Source organism: Saccopteryx bilineata, chromosome 6, assembly GCF_036850765.1.
Source record: "Saccopteryx bilineata isolate mSacBil1 chromosome 6, mSacBil1_pri_phased_curated, whole genome shotgun sequence".
Taxonomy (NCBI): Eukaryota; Metazoa; Chordata; class Mammalia; order Chiroptera; family Emballonuridae; genus Saccopteryx; species Saccopteryx bilineata.
Window position 1 is genome coordinate 36,322,251 of NC_089495.1, and position 22,722 is coordinate 36,344,972.

General features: G+C 41.6%; 1 protein-coding gene across 2 annotated transcripts in view; it reads right to left on the bottom strand.

Moving 5' to 3' along the window:
* Positions 1-22,722, bottom strand: part of TMCO3 (transmembrane and coiled-coil domains 3) — a 65,965-nt gene that overhangs the window by 36,191 nt on the left and 7,052 nt on the right. For both annotated transcript variants that reach the window (XM_066235883.1, XM_066235881.1), the window contains exons 3-8: positions 20,452-20,975; positions 18,494-18,673; positions 16,261-16,452; positions 14,707-14,835; positions 10,890-10,982; positions 2,183-2,369 (exon numbers count right to left, since the gene is read on the bottom strand). In XM_066235883.1, coding sequence (XP_066091980.1) covers positions 2,183-2,369; positions 10,890-10,982; positions 14,707-14,835; positions 16,261-16,452; positions 18,494-18,673; positions 20,452-20,895 — 1,225 coding nt within the window. In that variant the 5' untranslated portion in view covers positions 20,896-20,975. The remainder of the gene's footprint in view (positions 1-2,182; positions 2,370-10,889; positions 10,983-14,706; positions 14,836-16,260; positions 16,453-18,493; positions 18,674-20,451; positions 20,976-22,722) is intronic.

Consider the following 22,722-nt stretch of genomic DNA (forward strand, 5'->3'; position numbering starts at 1 on the left):
AGTCTGTGCGTGTCTGAAAACGCCTTCATTTCATCTGCACTCTTCAATAGCAGTTTTTCTGGGCATGGATGCCTTCCTCTGGCCCAGCACGTAGAAGATAGGACCCCACTGTCATGTGTCAGTGCTGCTGAGAAGACACGTGCAATTCCTCTTTGGATCACCTTCTCTGACAGGTGTCACGATTTCCCTTCGTCCTGGAAGTTCTGTTGTTCCACTGGAACAGATCTACAGTGAATTTATTTTCCCTTTTCATGTTCAGTTTTGAAGACATATATTCAATGTAAGGGCTCATGTCTTTTTCCATTTCTGAAAAATTACCAGCTTTTCTCCCTTTGCTCCCAGGGCTTCCCTGGTATATATACTGAACCTCTCCTGTATTCTCATGTTTCTCAATGTTCTTTCCTACCTCTTCTGTCTGCACTGTGTTCTCTCTGTGTCTAAGGAGACATGACTCCTTCATTAATGTTTGAGTGGTTCAAACATGATTATTTCAAAAACCTTAGTTGACTTTTCAATAATAATTCATATTCTGATAATTGAGTTTGTTAGCTGTCTTTTCTAGCCACTCATGTTTTCATAGGTACTGGTATTACGGTGTATAGATTGTTACAAGTTGTTCTTACTTCCTACTTCATCTGCCTCTGTCACTTGGTCTTGTGAGGGAAGGTCCTAAGCACCAGGCCACAGGGACACTGGGAATGAATGAGACCACCAGAGTGGTGACAGCTAGTCCAGTCGCTGGCAGGAAGGCTGTGCCCATGGCACACAGATGGGCGGAGAGACCAGATATTTTAGTGTCTCCAGCCTTCTCTCATCAGTGGGAAGCCCCTGATGTCAAGCAGTGAGTGTGGTCCTTGTGGCCCCTTGTGACTTAAAGAGCCCACAGGCCCTTGGCCAGCTCTGCTCGCTGCAGGTCAGTTTTACTAGAGAGGTCAGTCACGTGGCTTTGGCGTTCTCTCTTTACACTTTCCCTTTCATTGCTGCACTGGTGCAGGGCGAGTATCATTGTGAAGGTACTATGACATTTTAACTCTGTTTTTTTACTGACTTTTACAGAATAAGAGCAAAACAGTAAAAATTACCATACTGAATAAACATGGTATAAAAAATGGCAATGCTGTCAAAGTTCACCTGTATGGCAGTAGAGTGTCGGCCTAGCGTGCGGAGGACCCGGGTTCGATTCCCGGCCAGGGCATGCAGGAGAAGCGCCCATTTGCTTCTCCACCCCTCCGCCGCGCTTTCCTCTCTGTCTCTCTCTTCCCCTCCCGCAGCCAAGGCTCCATTGGAGCAAAGATGGCCCGGGCGCTGGGGATGGCTCTGTGGCCTCTACCTCAGGCGCTAGAGTGGCTCTGGTCGCAACATGGCGACGCCCAGGATGGGCAGAGCGTCACCCCTGGTGGGCGTGCCGGGTGGATCCCGGTCGGGCGCATGCGGGAGTCTGTCTGACTGTCTCTCCCCGTTTCCAGCTTCAGAAAAATGAAAAAAAAAAAAAAAAAAAAAAGTTCACCTGTATGAAAGACAGTGCCACCGAGTGACAACTCAGAATGTTAATTCCTAAGCTTCTGATAAGTCTGACTTCAATATATACAATAGTGATTAGAGATGCCAGTGTTTCACATACATAGATAAAAATAACACCTAAGTGTAAGACATGAAAATACCTCTAATCATCAAAGTACCTCATATATTTTAATGAAGAAGGTATCAAAAGTATGTCAATTCCCAATACTTGCCAGAATCAAAGCAGTGTACATTAATCTTACTTTGTGTTAGGATGCATGTAACTATACCAGTTGACAGTAGTGTAAGCAATAAATACATTTAATTATCTTCTATAACTAGAATTCTAGAGCTGGGCAGTTTCAGGTTTGGTACGGCACATTAATCTCTTAAACCCACCAATTTGATAGTACGTTTTCAATGTAGATTTGTTTCTTTTAAATATGGTCCACAAACTACTCTAAACTTATGAGCATGTAAAAAGGCATTTTTCTTAATCAAGTGGTGGTTTGCAGAAGATGTGCTTACAGGGATATCAGTTCCTAAGGGAATACCCATAATTGTTTGGAAAGCCCCAAGGAGGCTGTAAGAGTTGCAATTTTTTTCTAACAGGCCTTCAGAATGAATTCAAATCAATTAAATATGTAATACTTCAACATATATAGAAGACATTATCACCTACCTTCTTTTTCTCCCCGGGCACTGCCCACAAGAAATCTGGACACTAAGGGTGTGCTTGATAAGGACAAGCAAGTAGAAATAAAAACACTCTGAGTGGGTCTGATCTGTAAAAGGTGTCCCCATAATAAGCCAAATGCAATCATTAATAGCGTCATATAACATGGTCCTTGTAAGGATATCTTCCATACCTAAAAGAGAACACATTTATTTACAAACATTTTAGTGACAAGAGACCATCTCTTGACTAGCATCATGCACAGCACATACATATATACTGGCCAGTAATGAGGCAGGCCTGAATCTTTTAAGAATACACTACACAATATAGTGTGTATATTCAGGAAGAAAATCTGCAATGGACATATCAGCATATATCCAAAGTCACAATCTTAACATAATAGAAACAGTAAACACTAACAAAAAGCTTACCAAGTTCTAGATGTTGGTATAAGTACTAGACACATATGTATTTCTCTGTGTATATACGTATCTGTGTGCATGTAATTTAATCCTCAGAACATATCTCGGAGGTAGATATCACCGTCTCCCCCATTCTAGGTGAAAACACTGAAGATCACAGAGGTTAGATAACTTGGCCAGAGTGCCATGGAAGTCAAATGTCAGGACATAAACCCAGGCAGTATGGCTTGATAATCAAACAAATATTGATTAGACACCTTGGTATGCACTTAGCACTATACTAAACATGATGTAGAACGTTAAAGTAATCAGGTTTGATCTTAACCCTTTGGAGTCTACAATCTAGTTGAAGAAACAACATAATAAAAACTATCTGATATTGATACAAATATGAATATTATATATTAACAAAAGAAATAACCCAAAACTTATCCTATTCTATGTTAAAGCACTTGTTCATTTTCTTCTACTCACTGTACCTTCCCAATCAAAACCGATTCCCTCATCCAGGCCCTCTATTGAAAGAGCTCATGGGGGCCCAGAAGAATGGGGCAGGAGACGCATGGCTCAGCACAGCTCTGGGACAGTGGAGTCAAAGGCAATGTTCAGAGGTCCCCCCAGCTGGCCAGCCTCGTCTGTGACTCAACATATCTACTCACCTTTGGGTGCTAGAGGGTATGAGCTTTTCCCTCGGCTGCTCTGGTTCTTGGTGAAAACAATACTTCTTGCAAAACCAATGACTTTTTGAGGGGGAATTAGGACAGCTGGGAGGCTCTTCCTAAGACTGGGTATTAATATTCTCCTGTGGCCAAACAGGCAGAGGCACACCGTGGCCCTCTCCACAGCCATGACCAGCTGCCAGCCTGCTGGCCTACCATGGAACCTTTGAATTACAGGAGCCTCCCAATCCCATAAAGTCCCAACTGGCAGGAGACCAAAAGAAGTAATGGAACTGAGTGCTCAGCCCTCAGTGCAGAGCCAAAGCTGTCTTCTGCCATGTGATTCTGGCCACCCTAGTCCCGTTCTTTCTTTCCACAAGGGCAAAGGTTAGCCCCCAATGGCTGCTCCTCAAAACTTCAAATTTCATGTTCTCAACTTTCTATATTTGGCAGTGATGTTATCATAAAGAAAATCTCGGGCCTGACCTATGGTGGCGCAATGGGATAAAGCATCGACCTGGAACACTGAGATTGCCGGTTTGAAACCCTGGGCTTGCCTGGTCAAGGCACATATGGGAGTTGATGCTTCCTGCTCCTCCTCCTTCTCTCTCTCTCTCCCTTCTCTCTAAAAATCAATAAATAAAATATTTTTAAAAAAAAATTAAAATTAAAAAAAAAAAAAAGAAAATCTCTTACTAATCATTCTTCCTCTTCCTATTATATTAGAGCCAAGGAACGATGAAGGGCCAGAGCAGACTCACACGGCCAGCTGCAGCAACTAAGGAAACTAGGCATGTTGGATTTTAGGATTCCACCTGTATTAGGCAGTCCCTTCTGTAAGTAGTGTTAGCCCGCAGTTAGAGTATTCCTGCCCACAAGGGACACCAGGAGTCCAGCCTTGAACCTGTCACTACTGATTGCACACCTAGGATAGGTAACAATTTTTCTTCTTTAGTTTTCACATCTGTAAAGAAAGGTGAGACTAAATGATTTCTGAGGTCATTACCAGAACAAACCGTGCCTTTACTTTCTTGTGTCTTGCTACATCTTGGTCTGGAGAACTAGAAACCATTTAGCCTGAGAAGCAAGGTATGGAGGGGATGACAGAAAAGACACCAAGGACCATCCTTTATAAACTTCCTGTTCAATGTTGGACCCTGGACCAGAGCTTCTGCATCATCTGCCCTCATAGAAATACAGGCCAGGCCCTAGCCAGCTGGCTCAGTAGATAAGAGTGTCGGCCTGGTGTGCGATGCCCCAGATTCAATCCCCAGTCAGAGAACACATGACACAGAGAACACAACAGCAACCACTGGCACCTCTTCCCCTCCCCGTCCCCCTTCTCTCTCTTCCTCTCCCACAGCCAGTGGCTTGGTTGGTCCAAGCATAGGCCTCAAGTGCTAAGAATAGCTCGGTTGATTCAAGCATTGGCCCCAGACGAGGGTTGCCAGGTGGATCCCAGTTGCGGCACATGAGGGAGTATGTCTCCTTATCTGCCCTCCTCACAGTAAAACAAAAAAACACAAACAAAAAAGAAAGTAATAAAAGAAAAGAGAGAGAGAGAAATCAATTAATCAATCTAGGCCCTCAGACTGCCCACATCAGTAACTCCAGTCCAGCAGGAGCACCAGGCAATTCCTCAAACATCAGAGTCTAAGAAGCACTGACTAGAGAGTTCCCTCAGCCAATGACCACACACCCAGCTGCACATATATAGCCTCACATACCCTCTTGAGTTCTGTTTTTCTCTTTATTTTCCTAGGACTTCCATACATCCTTTTGACCAAATATAAGTTCCAGAAGGGCAGGGACCATGTTGATTGTATACACTGCCTCATACTCAGAAGCTACCAGAATGTCGGGAATGTCATACTCAGCAAGTGTTTGTTAAGAGAACAAATAAGGAATAAAAGAAAATACAACTCTTGCCTCAAATTATTTTATAATGCATTTAGAGACAAAAACTGATGAACTAGTATGATATAAAACTACTAGGACAGTTTAAGTGATGACTTACAAATAAATGACTTAAAACAGTCCATGGCACTGGAGGGCAGAACAGAAAGACCACACTTTCCTCAGCATCAAGGAAGAAGTAGTTTTTAGACTTCACTGTTTTGAATAGTTTCTAGTCAGACCTTTAGGAGATTTCACAGAAGACCTAAGAGAGGCCTTCTGGCAATTACTAATATTTCAAAAAACTTATCAAATAATTTTCTACCAGGACAGAAACACCTGGGTAACCAACCCATACAGCAGGAGTGCTGTAACTGAGAAAGATTACACTAGTCACTCCAAGTGCTCTATAGTTTGGCCAGTTACTTATACCTGAGAAATAAAAAGAACTGTGTTGAGTAATAATGTAGTTGATTAGGAAGATATCAATCTGCGATCTGAGCCGAGGGCCTAGAAAGGGACAGCACACCTTCTCGGTGCCTGTCAAGTTTCCGGGCTGCCACACGGGGGCAGCAGTCAGGGCTCCTGGTGCTCAGGGACTGCTAAGTGAGGACGGACATCAGAGCTGAAAGGGCAATACTGGCCCCAGCTCCCTCCACTCAGAACATAAAGGACACTGCCCAAAGTCACAGGATATGTGCCCTTTACACTTATCAGACAGCATCACACTGACTAAGCTCACTCACACAACGCAACTCCCTCCTTTCTGAGCCCTCTCAAGGCTGCACCATCCAGTGCACGCTAATAAAGGTATACAGCTTTCATCAAGTGAACTTGACTCAAAGGAACACTGAGCTAAAGCCAGCCCTGTATACAGCTTTCATATTAAAAATTATGCCAACATTATGTTGTATATCATTATTTTTCTGTTTAACATGGAGTAGTACAGTGGAGGAAAGTATAAATTACAAAAACTGAGAGCTGAAAGAAAGTTTCATTTTCTAAATCCCTCGCTGTATAGAGGAGGACACTGAGGTCCAGATGTGAGGCACTGGAGATGGCGATGCTAGTCAATGGAGAACCAGAACTCTGCCCCTCTGTGCTCTCCCACTGAACCACCAGCGCCCATGGTGCAGCCCTTGCCGCCCTCTGCTCTGAATCACAAGGCAACCGATGCTGTTTGCTGCGATCTTCTCTAAACACACGTGAAAACTCAGATGAGCCAACGCTAAGCTACGAACCAGGCCCTGTCTTCCACAGAGCCACACCAAGATGAATTTCCTGCTCGGGCTCTAGGCCCCTGGAGACCGTGGAGGTTGTCATCACCCAAGCCGGTTTCTTCTGCCCCACCCAACACATCTCAATAGAATTAACACGGCAAATGCGGCCACTTTCCTTTCGGTCCCAGGAAAGCGGCCAATTTTCTTTTGAGTTTGGATTCAGAAATTAACATATGGAAGTTATCATGCCAGAAGCCAGTAAAAAGATACAGAAATACTGGGAGAAAATGCTAAAGTAATTCAGAATGCTTTATGAAAAGGCATATGTTGAAAAGTATTTAAAGGAAATGAGAATAATCAATAGATGAACAAATGGAGCTTTCAACAGCAAAGAATGAGGCCAAAGAAAACAAGGTCAAAGAATAACAGGATGAACGAATGGAAAAGAGGTCAGCGATATTATAGCAGCTACCCCCTGAAAGCAAACATAAGACTTCAAATGAAAAGTTTATTCTTCCTTATTATAAAAAGCATATATTAGTTATTACAGAAAATTTGGAAAACTTGGAGAAGGAAACAATAGCCACTCCTGGTTACTTGGCACACTATTTCCTGTTGCTTTTTCCTATGCATGGACTCCTTCTGGATTAACCTCGTCATCTTATATACTCACTTTTTTTTCTTTTAAAGTTTAGCATTTTAATATTTTTGTTACTATATGTTCTTATATATTTAATGACTACATAACAGTCCATCAAGTTGTTATACCATAGTTTAATCTTTAGATACTCAGGTTGTTCTAATCTTTCATAAAAATACTACGAGAAGCTGAAAACCTTCTGTGCATTAATTTTTTTAAAAAAAACATATTTGATTCTTTCCTTTGCAGAGACCAAGAGTAGAACTATTAGGTTAAAGGACATAAACAGGTTATGGCTCTTAAACTGCTAGATTGCTCCCCCAAAAGGTCTACTGGTTGTAACTTACATTTATCTGGTTCAAGAATGCATATTTTTTTCCTTCCAGTCAAGTACTGTCAGAGTCACAACCCCTTTTCCGAGACACCCAACCACAACGCCAGCGGGTGGGTGCCATACCTGAGTTTCCATTAACTTGGCTCACACTATTTGCCTGGTCCTAGTGATTCCCTGAGACCCTGCCCCACCCAACTTGAGGGCCCACCCAAGCCATTTCCAATGGCTTTCCCATACAAATGGCTTCTCTTGCCTCATGCTTTGGGCTTTCCTAAAATCTCTCAAACAAACAGCATCTGGCCTGTGCACACCCTGTACCTCTTGATAAGTAGGCCGAGGCCTGGCATTAGTGGCAGCCAGCCATTGGGTTCTCAGCTTGGCCTCTCCTGGGCACCTCCAAGCCCAGCACAAGTAGCAGCCATCGGCACATTGCTCTGTAGCTTGTGCCAGGTGAACCTAGGCAGGACACGAGCAGTGGCTGACCCTGCACCTCCGGGAAGGACCCAAAGCCAGTGCACCCAGTGGACAGCTTCAGACCACTCTGGGTTACAACCCTGCCATCTCCACAAGCAACACACTCCAGGGGAAGACTCAGTGGGCACCAGAGCCCCACGGAAGTAAGTCCTGCTCTGCAGGTTGGCTCCTGAACAGCAGCTCCTCCACTGGAGTCACAGCCAGTCCTCGCTGCCCGTGAGCCTGGGGGTCAGTCCCTCCCAGTGATACCAACAGCAGTCAAGGCTCAACTACAATAGGACGGTGCACACAGCCCACACAGGGTGCACTGAGTGCCTATCTCAGGTGACTGGGGGGGCTGTGCCACTGGGCAGTACAGGAAAGCTACTGCTCAAGGATACGCTAATTGAAATGAAGAATATTACAGGGAATCAACAGCAGAGTAGATGAAACCGAGAATCAAGTCAGCACTTTGGAATATAAGGAATCAAAAAACACGTAATCAGAACAACAAAAAGAAAAATGAATCCCCCCCCCAAATGAAGATACTGTAAGAAGCCTCTAGGACAACCTCGAATGTACCACCATTCACATTACAGGGGTGCTGGGAGAAGACAGAGAGCAAAAAACTGAAGACAAATTTGAAAGAATAATGACAGAAAACTTCCCTAAACTGGGGAAGAAATAGACATACAGGTCCAGGAAGTGCAGAGTCCCAAACAAGATGAACCCAAAGTGGGCCACATCAAGACACAGTATAATTAAAATGCAAAAGATTAAGACAAAGAGGAAAATCTTAAAAACAGCAAGAGATGCCCTGGCCGAATAGCTTAGTTGGTTGGAGCATCATCCCAAAGCAGAGGTTGCCAGTTCGATCCCTGGTCAGGGCACATACAGGAACAGATCGATGTTCCTGTCTCTCTCTCACTCTCTTTCTTCCTCTCTCTCTAAAATCCATCAATAAAAATTTTTTTAAAAGCAGCAAGAGAAAAGCAGTTAAGTTACCTACAAGGGCGTTGAGTTGACATCCAACTTCTATTTTCTGAATGCTGTCTTTTAGGCATGATTATAAGTTTTTGATGCTCTGTATAAATCTTCAGAATTATCACATACAAAATTTCTAATCCCAACGATACCCATCAAGCTCAATATTTTAATAAATGCTTAGTTATATTTCTGAGTAAATGTTGTTGTTTTTTTAGTGAGGGGAGGGGAGGCAGAGAGACAGACTCCAGCATGCTCCGCACCTGAATCAACCTGGCAGCCCACTACTGGGCAATGCTCTACCCATCTGTTACTAAGCAACTGAGCCTTTTTTTTTTTACCTACACAAGGGTGTAGGTAACTAACTATCAGGTTATTTCTCAACAGAAACTTTGCAGGCCAGAAGGGAGTGGCAAGAAATATTCAGTGATGAAAAGCAAGTAACAACAACCAAGATTGCTCTACCCAGCAAAGCTATCATTTAGAATTAAAGAACTGATAAAGAGCTTCCTAGACAAGAAAAAGCAAAAGGAATTCATCATCACCAAGCCAGTATTACATGAAATGTTAAAATGTCTTCTTCGAGAAGAAAAAAATATATATATAAACAATAAAATGGCAATAAATACATATCTATCAACAAGTGAATCTAAAAAAACCCCCAAAATAAATAAAGAAGCAGAACAAAAACAGACTCACAGGTATAGAGAACATTTTAACGCGTGCCAGACAGGAGGGGGGTTAAGGAACAGGTAAGAGGTGAAGGGATTTACGATGTATAAGTTGGTTCTTACAGAATAGTCATGGGGATATAAAGTACAGCATAGGGAATATAGTCAATAATATTCTAATAACTACTTATGGTGTCAGATGGCTACAAGACTTCTTAGGATGATCACTTAGTAAGTTATATAATGTCTAATCACTGGGTTGTACGCCTGAAACTAACATAATATTGTATGTCAACTTTTATTGAAAAGTTAGAGAATTATTAAAAAAATAAAACTGCCTGACCAGGCGGTGGTGCAGTGGATAAAGCGTCGGACTGGGATGTGGAGGAACCAGGCCTCCAGCTTGAGCTCAGGCTCATCTGGTTTGAGCAAGGCTTATCAGCTTGAGCCCAAGGTCGCTGGCTCGAGCAAGGGGTCACTTGGTCTACTGTAGCCACCCCCACCCCCATCAAGGCACATATGAGAAATCAATCAATGAACAACTAAGGAGCCGCAACAAAAAGTTAATGTTTCTCATCTCTCCCTTCCTGTCTGTCTGTCCCTCTCTCTGACTCTCTCTGTCTCTGCCACACACACACACACAAAAAAAAACCCTGAAAAATAAGATAAATGCTTTTACTAAAAAAAAAAAAGAAGCATATTTTATTACCTCTCATGTCATTAAAAAACCCTTTGCTCACCTAATATTAGTATTCTAGTTAATACTGGTAGGCAAATAGTATCTGGTTTTAATTTATATTTTTTTGTAACCAGTAGTGTTCCTTTTACTTCCCTATCCTCCCCACCAGCTTGTTAGTCAGCTATTTTGCTCTTCTGTGATGTGTTTGTTTCAGTTTAACTTCATTCCATTCTGAAACACTTCAGCATTCAAAGTAACAATTCTAAAAGCAAACAAATTTAGAAGGCAATTATTGATGCCAGTATTTTAATATCTATTCATACATGTGGGTCCCAACTATTATTAATCTTAAAAATATTTTCATTTAACAGTGGCAGAACAATAAAATAAAAATTGGTCATTTATTTAAGAATTAGAATTAGTCCATTTTTTCTAGGGTAACACATTGAATATTCAACCAACCATTTTGGACTTTCTTAGAGAGACCCATACAATAAAGGGCAAGCCTATTACTTCTCACACCTTTTCTTGAATTAGCCACATAAAAGCTAATTCCATTTATTCATTGAATTTTCTTTCTTTAACATTTTTAATCTTTTAAGATTTATGTGCCAAAAGTAATATTAAATTAAAAAATCATAATCTAGTCTAAAAATATTGGTAGACGAGTCATGAACAAATGTTAAAACTAAATAAACCAAAAGTGTACTATGTTAAATTGGGGGCAATAACACAGATTGATAAGTACTTACCTTTCTTAGCTTTTCTGGGGAGAATTCTAAGCCAACAAGAAAAAGAGTAAAGAACACACCAAATTCGCCTAATGTCTCCACTTGTACAATAGACTGAAAAAGAAAAAAAATTTAAAACTATATGTTTAACATATTAAGTGTACTTAACAGAAAAATCTCGTACTAACACACTCAGTGGGACTATCCCACCCACCCACCAAAAAGCACAGTTAAAAAAGAAAACTAATTTTTAAAATTTCTTCTATATCTGAGATAAACTGGACTTCCTGATTATAGTGCTTTTTTTCCCTTTTTTCTTTTCTCCCCCCCCCCCCCCCCTTTTTTCTTGATTAGCTGGAAGGATAGTTCTATTTTATTTTCTAAGAACTGGCTCATGAATTTACCTGTTTCCAGGTTCATTAATTGCCACTCTGTTATCTGCATTAGTTCCTTTCTTTAGTTTTCTTTAGGGGTTGGGGAGGCATTAAACCTTAGTCTAATGATGAACTCATTTAGAGTGGTTCACTCTCATTTGGGTTTGAGCATGATTAAGTGTGTGAATTTTCTCCTGAGTGCATTTAGTCACATCCCACAACTTTTGATATACAGTGTTCTTATGTTCCATATTTGCTTCGGTACTTCATTTCCTATTTACTTTTAATATTATTACACTATAGTAGAGAATCTTTCTTATACTATTATATTTGGTACTATTTATATTATTTACATTTGAGGTTTTCATTGTGGCCGCTAACTGTTCAATTTTTTTTTGTTTTTTATTTTTTTACAGAGACAGAGAGAGAGTCAGAGAGAGGGATAGATAGGAACAGAAAGACAGGAACGGAGAGAGATGAGAAGCATCAATCATTAGTTTTTCGTTGCAACACCTTAGTTGTTCATTGATTGCTTTCCCATATGGGCCTTGACCGTGGGCCTTTAGCAGACCGAGTAACCCCTTGCTCGAGCCAGTGACCTTGGGTCCAAGCTGGTGAGCTTTGCTCAAACCAGATGAGCCCACGCTCAAGCTGGCGACCTCGGGGTCTCAAACCTGGGTCCTCCACATCCCAGTCTGACACTCTATCCACTGTGCCACCGCCTGGTCAGGCTCAATTTTTTTTAAATACTCCCTGAACATCTGAAAATAAAATAACAGGCTGTCATGTATCTGTGTGCTGCCCTGACCCAGGACAATTAGTTTGTCAGCTGTGACGTTATAGATCCTGCCCCCTTTTTACTGGCATCTTTCGTCCTTTCACTCTTACCCTTTCCTAGCTGCTTTATTTCTACTTAATCTTTACTGTACCCGCAACCCCCGTATCATTGCAAACTTGGGTCTTTGAATAGGAAAGTTAATTCCACTTAACATTTATTGTTTTAACAGATACTTGTTCTTACTTTTATTTTACATCTTCTGGTTTTTATGCTTCCTTACTGCTCTTAATTTTCTTCCCTTTTAAAAATCAGGCTGTAACCTATGACTTCAAAGTAATATACTTAAACCTATACCTTTCAACTTAATAAATGAAAGCCTATCAACTTCCTCCTGAGAAAAGATCAATATTTTTGGTACAATTACACTCCCTCCATTACCCACTTTCCATTTTTGGCCAGTGTGTTCTTGCATTTTTATCTTGGTCTACTATAATTAATCATTTTTCCATGGTACACCTGATTTATTAAGAACTACAATATTTATAGAATCCAGTTGTATCTATTATCCTTAATTCTTTGCTCATGATCTCTATTTTCTGTTTTTTAAAAAATGAGAAAACATCTGTATTTGCTATTACTTGAAAATACTCTGGAAAGAAAGGAATGGAACAGGAAAGGAAGAGATTTTTCACTTACAGTTTTTTATTGTTCTCAATCATGTGAACATTACCTATCCAAAAAGTTAAATTAAAACTATTCTTGCCCTGGCCAGGTGGCTCAGTAGATAAAGTATCATCCCAGGACACTGAGGTCTTGGGTTTGATCCCCAGTCACGGCACACAGTAGAAGCAATCCATGAGCCCACAACTAAATGGATCTTAGTAGAGCAGCGAGTTGGTGCTTCTTTCTCTCTTTCTCAAATCAGTGGAAAAATTAAAACAAAACAAAACAAAAAAATGTTCGCAAGTGGTGGCACAGTGAATAGAAATCGACCTGGGATCTGAGGACCCAGGTTCAAAACCCTGAGGTTGACGGCTTGAGCATGGGATCATAGACATGCCCCATGGTCGCTAGCTTGAGCTCAAGGTCGCTGGCTTGAACAAGGGGTCATTGGCTCAGCTGGAGCTGCCCCCCCCCCCCGTCAAGGCACATACGAGAAAGCAACAACTAAAGTGCTGCAATGACAAGTTGATGCTTCTCATCTCTCTTCTTTTCTGTCTGTCTGTCCTTGTCTGTCCCTCTCTCTTTCTCCTTTGCTAGGGAAAAAAAAAAAGAAAGAAAAAATGTTCCTAGAGACCACCCTGCTAAAATGAGCTCAGTCACGAGGGCACACTGGCTAGCTATTCTACCCCTCACTAAGGTTCCGGGCTTTTAACCTGGAGCACAACTCTCCCTGGCTAATCTGACCTGCTGTTAAGATAGTCTGTTAGTTTGGTGTGATGATTTCCTCACACCCTCATCTGCTGTTTTCCAGGCTGGGGAAATCACAGAGGTCCTTCTGACCTGGGATAGGTGTGTTAATCAGCAGTTAGGAAATGAGGCTGCAAGTGGAGCATTCCACAGCTTTCCCTGTTTGCTTACTCCCATTCTGTCCAACTGGGAGGCGTCAGCGAGGCTTGCAAATTCTGTTGTTTATTTTCCATCATCCTGTATTGTTCCTGCAGTGTGTGCTCATGACAGCTATTCTTGGCATTCTCTTTCTGTTCTGTTCAAATTATGTGTATTTATTTTATTTTTTAATTAATTTTATTTATTTATTTATTTATTTTTGGTATTTTTCCGAAGCTGGAAATGGGGAGGCAGTCAGACAGACTCCCACATGCGCCCGACCGGGATCCACCTGGCATGCCCACCAGGGGGCGATGCTCTGCCCATCTGGGGCATTGCTCTGTTGCAACCAGAGCCATTCTAGTGCCTGAGGCACAGGCCATGGAGCCATCCTCAGCGCCCGGGCCATCTTTGCTCCAGTGGAGCCTTGGCTGCGGAAGAGGAAGAGAGAGACAGAGAGGAAGGAGAGGGGGAGGGGTGGAGAAGCAGATGGGCGCTTCTCCTGTGTGCCCTGGCTGGGAATCGAACCCGGGACTCCTGTACACCAGGCCGGCCCTCTACCACTGAGCCAATTGGCCAGGGCAAATTATGTGTATTTAAATGAGAAATTCTAAAGCCCCCAAAATGCTGGGAACCCTTCCTTACTGTCAAAAAGTGCTCAACTCAAGATGAAGCTCACCTCAGTTTGTCGGGCACACAGCTTCCAGCAAAAGCAGCCTCAGTGCCCGCTGCCCCGGTCTCTCACATGCCCTATGTTAAGGCTGGATAATTCCTCACTACTTCATCAGTTTTTCTACATATTAAGATTTTTTTAAAAATACATTTAATCCAGCATTTTTAGTTGCTTTCAGTCTCTAAATAATCTAGTCCATCTGATTGCTAGAAATAGAATCTTTAAAACATTTATAATTTAAAGATATGATCAGCTATTTTTGCTACCCAAGTCATCAATTCATTTATGAACAAAATGACTTTCTTATTGTTCAGATGTCCTATGAAATTTTAGGGGTATCTTTTTTAACATGGTTTATAAAAAACTGTTATCTTCATTAATTCAAGTTCAAAACATTTAGTCTTCATGAATGTTTCTTTTGTATTCTGTTAAACAGATAGTAAAGCAGTTAAACTTTGTTCTTACCTTAATACTGTTTAGTCCTGAAGGTCCCAGAAGTACACCACAGATAATATAACCAAACATTGTAGGCAATCCTATTGTTGTGCATAGCCAGCCACAGGGTAAAGACAACATTCCTATGGTGACAATGTCCTAATATAAGAATAAACAAGAAATATAAAATATTTCAGATAACAGTTGGCAAGAAAGGGCTAGTTGATAGAGAATGCAGGATGGGAGAGCAGCCTAATTTCATTGAATGTGAACAACGAACAGACGATGAAACTGAGGGAATTTTTACTAGTATTGAGTCTACGGAGAAGGTGAAAACACTTAGAATGTATTCCGTGAGTAGGTGAGGTTAGCTGCTAATGGTCTAACAATTATAGCAAATTTTGTCTGTTTTGCTGAAGCTTTATAATTGTATTCTAAGATTCTGACTATGATTCCATTTAGTCTTCTAGTCTGGGAAATCTTCAGAGCTGATGTCCTAGTTTAATTACTTATCTTCATTAGTTTTTCTACCACACAAAGTCAATATAACCATCACAGGCATAATTGATTCAGGCAATAATCATCAATGGGTGCTAAAAGTACTTGTGAAAGTTTGACAAGGAGCAGGACACACATATAGTCCCAAAATATTTCCCAAGGAGTAACTTAGAATGGAGACCTGGCCCGTTCAGAGGGCACTGATGTGTTCATTTTGTAGATTCAGTTCCTCCCAGGTGCCATTCTAGCCATAGCAAGGAAAACAGTAATATATCTGCTGAGGTTTATCTATTGAGTCAAGCCTATTGATATAGAAATCAACCCCTCACAGCAGCCCTTGGGGATCCTTTATCTTCCTCTCAGTCTGCCTGTGTTGGCAGCACCTCTAAGAGAGGGTTATCTGCCTGGGTTTCTCTTCCTGTATAAATTCCAGTGTCAGGAACGTTAGAGACCTGACGATTTCTCTAGAATCTGCCAGCCTTTCCTGCGCAGGCTGAACTCTGTCACTCCTATTTATTCCTCACGTCTGTCCAAATCCAAACAGTGATCCTGAACCATAACACCATCAACCTCAAGTGTTTACATAATTCTACGTCCTCTTACTAGAATGGTTTCCTTAGTGTTCACAGACCTCTGTCTCACTCCATCCGGGATGCCAGTCACCGCCGGGGGAGACACGTCTCCCACTGTCCCTCCCAGAGTCTAAAGAAAGCCATATGTGATAACTTAGCCAAAATATCTCTGCCTCATAAGAATGTTCTTACGTTAGTGAAAATAGTTTTTGGATAGCTGAGGCTTTAATCTTTCCACATAAACCAAAAAGTCTTCCAAACTCTCAAAAGCAAAATTAATTTTTATTTTAAACATTAAAATGCTATATTCTTATGGGAGGAAAATTAAAAATTAAGAGAAAATGTTTTAAATCACAGAAAAGGTGGGGAATTCTAGCAGAATCTCTGCTGGGAGAAAGGGTGATGCATAAAGCCCAGTCCTGCTTGCCAGGCACCCCGGAGGCGGGAAGGGGAGTCCGTGGGAACCGGCCCAGCGCACGACTCTGAGAGGACAGCAAGCAGACAGACAGACTACCTTTATGAAGTGGTGGTCTGCACGTGGGATTGTTGCGTCTCTGGGCTTGGTCAGAATATACTGGTTGTTCTGGGAGTCAATCAGCATGCTAAGACCTAAGTCATCCTCCACTTCCCGTTTTGTGAGATTTTGCTTGGAATTGGCCTCTTCTTCCTCCACCCTCAAAACCGCCTCAAAATTGACCCCTTTGACCTGTAAGAATAACCAATATTATGTAATTAAAACCAATCAAATGTTTTCAAGGTTAATTTTAGAGAATAAATTCTATATAGGTGAATGATAGAAATGTTTTATTATTCTGTCAAGTGTAAGGAAAGATCAATAAGTGTTTGTTAGCATGACTGAAAAAAATTTTCAATTAAAAAAGTGATTTTAAGATTTCTATTACTTCTAGCCTGACCAGGCAGTGGCTCAGTGGATAAAGCATCAGACTGGGACGCGGAGGACCCAGGTTCGAGACCCCAAGGTCGCCAGCTTGAGTGTGGGCTCATCTGGTTTGAGCAAAGCTCACCAGCTTGGACCCAAGGTCGCTGGCTCGAGCAAGGGGTTACTCGGTCTGCTAAAGGCCCACGGTCAAGGCACATATGAGACAGCAATGAACAACTAAGGTGTCACAATGAAAAACTAATGATTGATGCTTCTCATCTCTTTCCGTTCCTGTCTGCTGTCTCTATCTATCCCTCTCTATTTCTCTCTGTCTCTGTAAAAAAAAAAAAAAAAAAAAAGGGGGATTTCTATTACTTTTAAATACCCACTGTACCTAATTCAGGGTGTGATATTGTGATGTGTAACCAGAAATATATTGATATTTGGTCTTCATCACCTTTCCTGGCTCACAGCTCCCAAAACCCATGTAATTTCCTAAATGATAATGAGCGATGAGAACATCTTTTGTTATATTTAACATTTTGTCCTTGGATCCTGAAGTAGCTACAGAATAACAGAGGTAAAGTAAGTATTTTGTTATTAATAACAAGCCCTCAGCAGCCTCACTTGAGTTTATATCTGTGAGGTGATATTTGGGGAGCCCTTAGATAACCACAGGACCGGCCTGGTCATCTGAGGAACGAAGCATTGTGAAAGGGCTGACCTTTCATCCCCACTCAGACCTCCAGGAAGGGGAGCGGGATGGAGACTGAGCTCATCACAAGCCTGCATAAGGAAGATGCCAGGGAAGTCCCTCAGGTACGGGTTCACAGAGGACACTGCAGCTCTGCACCCTTTCCTCACACCTGCCCGTCGTTCCTTCTATCTGGTTCCTCCTGAGCTGTATCCTTCAACTGGAAATCTAGTTAGTAAACTGCTCTCCTGAGTTCTGTGAGCTGCTCTAGAAAATTATAGAGCCCCAAGGAGGGGGATTGTAGGACCTTCCAAGGCGACAACCTGGGACTTGGGATTGGTGTCTTACACCGAGAGGACCGTCTCAGACGGAGCCCTTACCAGTAGGGTCTGCGCTAGCCCCAGGGACAGTCAGAACTGCACTGGATTGTAGGACGCCCTGCTAGGGCACAGGGAACCGGAGAGCTGTTTGGTGGCGGGGACACTCTGATGCCCTAGGAGTACAGAAGTGTTCGGGAGCAGTGAACACAGGGAACAGGTATTTTACTTTCCAAGGGCATCTTCTTTCAAAAATTTATAGCCCTTAGAATACTACAAGTTCTCCTCTATCCCTTACTTGGTAACTTTTAAAAACATCCCGTTTCTTTCACTCAATTTTCATTCTCCTTCTTTCGTATCTGATTTTTCTGATTTGCTCTTATTACCTAACCCATTTCTGAGTGCATTCCAAGACTCACAATTTTCAGCACTAACCTCATTTTTCCCCCCAAAGAATCCTGAACATGTAACAAGAGCGAGCAGTCAGAAATCCTGCTTCAGGTATAAAAGTCATTTCCCATAAGGAGCTTATTGCTCCCCTGGCCAATCATCATTGAAACCCAACTGTCCAGGTCAAGCCTGTTGAAACCAGAGTCCTAATTCTCCTGAGGGCAGAATGGAAAACAAAGATGAGCCTCTGGTGGGGACTGGCAGAAACGAGAAAAAAAGAAAGTACAACTCATGTGCTTCTGCCAGACCGAACCAAATTATTTTTATGACACAGAAGTGTTTTAGTATTGTCTTTGTTTTCAATCTACACTAAAAATATGCATGCATACAATTCAACAATATATCCTTTCAGTAAGCAGCTCAGTCTCACCAGGTGAAGAAGAATTTGTTCTGGAATGCTACTTACTGATTTGTTGTCATCAAAAGCATGTTCTTCTATTTCCTCCTCTAACCGATCAGCTGCCTTTCTTACATCTTCAAGAATTTCATCAAGCATGGATAAACTTTTGTTTTGATGTTGCATATTTTTAAGGGCTTCAACTTGATGTTTTTCTGCTGCCAGAAGTTCCACATATTCTGTCTCTTCCTATTAATTTGTCAGAAATAAAGAGTGGAGTTTACTAGAAAATAAACCAGAATATCATTTCCACACAGGTACTTTGCCCAACCACACCAACCAGCACCCTCTCTCTATCAAATACTCCTGCTCATGAATGTGTAACTCTAGCTCTAGACAACGAGGGGGAGTCAAGGACCACCATCACTATTCAGCCCATCACTAACTGGAACATTGCTATGCCATTACTTTGGTAAAGGAAGTTTAATGAGCTTGAATCATCTCTGGTAAGCTATGTAATAACACCATAGCCTTTCTACAAAGAGGAAATTATATTTTATATGTTTAAAGTGCCTGGAACCTAACATATCCCTTAAATCAGGGGGTAGGAACCTATGGCTCACGAACCAGATGTGGCTCTTTTGATGTCTGCATCTGGCTCGCAGACAAATCTTTAATAAAAATAATAATAACATTAAAAATATAAAACATCCTCATGTATTACAATCCATTCATTTCCTACCACTCATGTTCATGGTTGCGGGTGGCTGGAGCCAATCACAGCTGTCCTCCGGGACAACATCAAATTTTTATTGGATAATGCGTAATGTACACGAGTCCTTGTATGGCTCTCACGGAATTACATTTTAAAATATGTGGCATTCATGGTTCTCTCAGCTAAAAAGGTTCCCGACCTCTGACTTAAATGAAGGCTTAAAAAATTACATAAGTAATTTAACTTCTGATACAGTAAGTTTCTTCTCATTTGAAAAATTTACTTCATCAAAATCCTTAATTCAAATGTATACATTTATATATATATATATATTTTTTTGTATTTTTCTGAAGCTGGAAACGGGGAGAGACAGACAGACTCCCGCATGCGCCCGACTGGGATCCACCCGGCACACCCACCAGGGGCGATGCTCTGCCCACCAGGGGGCGATGCTCTGCCCCTCCGGGCGTCACTCTGCTGCGATCAGAGCCACTCTAGCGCCTGGGGCAGAGGCCAAGGAGCCATCCCCAGCGCCCGGGCCATCTTTGCTCCAATGGAGCCTTGGCTGCAGGAGGGGAAGAGAGAGACAGAGAGGAAGGAGGGGGTGGGGGTGGAGAAGCAAATGGGCGCTTCTCCTATGTGCCCTGGCCGGGAATTGAACCCGGGTCCCCTGCACGCCAGGCCGACGCTCTACCACTGTGCCAACCGGCCAGGGCCAATGTATTTGTTTAAAACAAATTTTAATTTTTCTTTTTTTGTTTTCAGTAGATAGATGTTGAAGAAAATCAATCTTCACACAGAAAGGAATTCTTGTTAGAAACTCCAAATGTTAATTGCAGTTACAAATATATTTATTTCCATATCATCTTATTGGGATAACTTCAAAATTATTTTAATAATCCAGGTATTTCACAATACATAAAAGCATTAGAGAACGCTCCCTTATAGAAGAAATAAAAAAGTAGCTATGCTAAGATATTATACAAAAGGAAGAGACTGTCCTAAACATGAGAGGTTTTCTCTGTCTGTTACGAACAGATGCCCCCGACAGAGCACACCTGCTGAAGCATCAGCACATCTGCACTTTCCCTTTCCCTCTGCTTTCTTTTTTTACACTAATTATTTTTTTAAAATTTAATTTATTGGGGTGACTTTAACTGCAAAACCATACAGGTTTCAAACATACAACTCTGTAAAACATAATCTGCACACTGTGTGCACCCATCACCCCAAGCAAAGTTTCTTCCCATCCCCATTTCCCTAGCTCCAAGTGTGAACGGCTCTCTCTGTCAGTGAGTGCGAGGTGACTAACCTTGATGGCGGCCTCTCTCAAGGCCTCCAGGCGTTGCCTGCTGCTCTCCTTCATGTTCACCACATCCTTGTAATCTCCCTGCAGGGCTCTTTGGAGTCCACAGATAGCCTGGAAGACTGAATTCTCACTTTCGTTCAGCTCTTTTTGGAAAATTTCAAATGTGTGCACTTGAAATAGCTTCTCTTCATCCGACAGGCTAGCGTCTTTTTCCACTGCTCTGATTGCATTTTTCAGTTTGTTAAGAACCACAGTCTTCTGGCGAAGAAGCCCAGAGAGCTTCCTGCAGCTATCTAGGACCCACTGCTTCCTCTGTGTGATCGCTACCCCTTTGCCTCGGTGTAACTTGATGGCATGTTTTGCTACCTCTTCATGTTCCGCAGCATTTGCTATCGAATGAAGCAACAGAAGCAACATCCAGAAGCAATATTTTCCCAACACCTTCATGATCCAATTTTAGAGGATAGGGCAAGGAAGTCCAAAGATTTCTGCTAAGCTGAGTCTGCATTTTAGATACACATATTCAGCTGAAAAAGAATTTATTGTCATATAGTTGAATGATGATTTATTACTATTGAAATCAGAGTTAAACTATTAAATAATTATATCCAGAAAACTATCACTGTTCTGAAAAAAATGTTATTTTTTTCTATCTTAATAATAACATCTAATTATTTATTGCACCTAGGTTAAAAGCAAATACTAAATGTTAAAATAAGTGCCTGATAAGAATTAAGATTAAAAGTTATGTCTGAATTTAAAGGAAAATGTTTTTGTGTGTGTGACAGAGACAGAGAGAGGGACAGATAGGGACAGACAGGAAGAGAGAGAGATGAGAAGCATCCATTCTTCATTGTAGCACCTTAGTTGTTCATTGATTGCTTTCTCATATGTGCCTTGACCAGGGGGCTACAGCAGACCATGTGACCCCTTACTCAAGCCAGTGACCTTGGGCTCAAGCTGGTGAGCCTTGCTCAAACCAGATAAGCCTGCGCTCTAGCCAGTGATGTCGGGGTTTCAAACCTGGGTCCTCCACATCCTAGTCCGATGCTCTATCTACTGTGCCACTACCTGGTCAGGCTAAAGTAAATATTTTTAAAGAAAAACTCAACCTCATATATCTATTAAATCTATCAAGTGCAAAAGACAAAACCAATTCTAATATTAAAGAGGCTCCATGTATCAAAGGCTAGAAAATTCAAGGATCAGTGGACCTAGGAGAACACGCTCCACCTCATACCAGAAATGAATTCTTTTGAGGTACTGTTAGCTTGCTTTGCCATATCATTTACTTTCCAAAACCATTTGGAATTCTGCTAAATTTCCAAAGTCAGTCTATAGTTAAGTGCCAATGAAATAGCAAGGACAGAAAAAAAAATCATATCTGGATATCTAGGGCTTTCAATCATCTAAAGTCAGGCTCCATCTCTTTGTCTCCTTAGGAACGCCTCAAGCAATACGTGTAAGTTAATGCTGGCAACTGAAGCACAGACGGGACCCTGGACATTACAAGTTAAAGGCTTCAGTACAGGCAGCAGTGGGAGTGCAGCTGCACTGTCCAGATTATTACAAACAGAGGGCAGGGCTGTGTTCCCAAGAGGAAACTGATCAAGGAACAAGAGGCAGCTGTTGCAGCAACCTCACTAAGAAAAAATGACCTCAGAGGTAGTAAAATAGACTAAAGAAGGAAGAAGTAACAAATACAAGAGAGATCAGTAAGATACACCCTAAAAAATATCCACTGAACGTGGCAACTAGGAGCACACTGGGCTCAAGAAGTTAGGCCAAAAGAGAAAACAAAGCACAATTTTACATCAACTGTCAAATATACCAATATTTCCTCTACCTGAGGATCTGTTTGCTAAAATACTTATCTAAACTTTAATTTCACTGATAGTCCCAATCCTAATCAGTTTAATCTGGTTTCCCAGACAAAGCAAACTAGATGCAGCAGAAATAAAAGCATAGCATTTCTAGAGACAGAATTCTGACTAAACTAAGAAATGCCAATAGATAGTGGAGACAAAACAGAGTTTAGGAAAAAGAAACCCAAGAACTCAGCAAAGACTAGCAGCCCAGGTGACCTGGAGAGGGCCGAACTCGTCTATGAACTTCCACAGAGCCTAAAAATGCCACCATTGGAGGCCAGGAGAGCCACCACTATTCAGAATGATAAGCAAAAGTCACCAAGAAAGGACTATATTCTGTTTGAAAAGTCAGGAAATTGTGATTTCATTACAGTTTCAGTTATTTCGATTCCTAATGTTGTAAGAA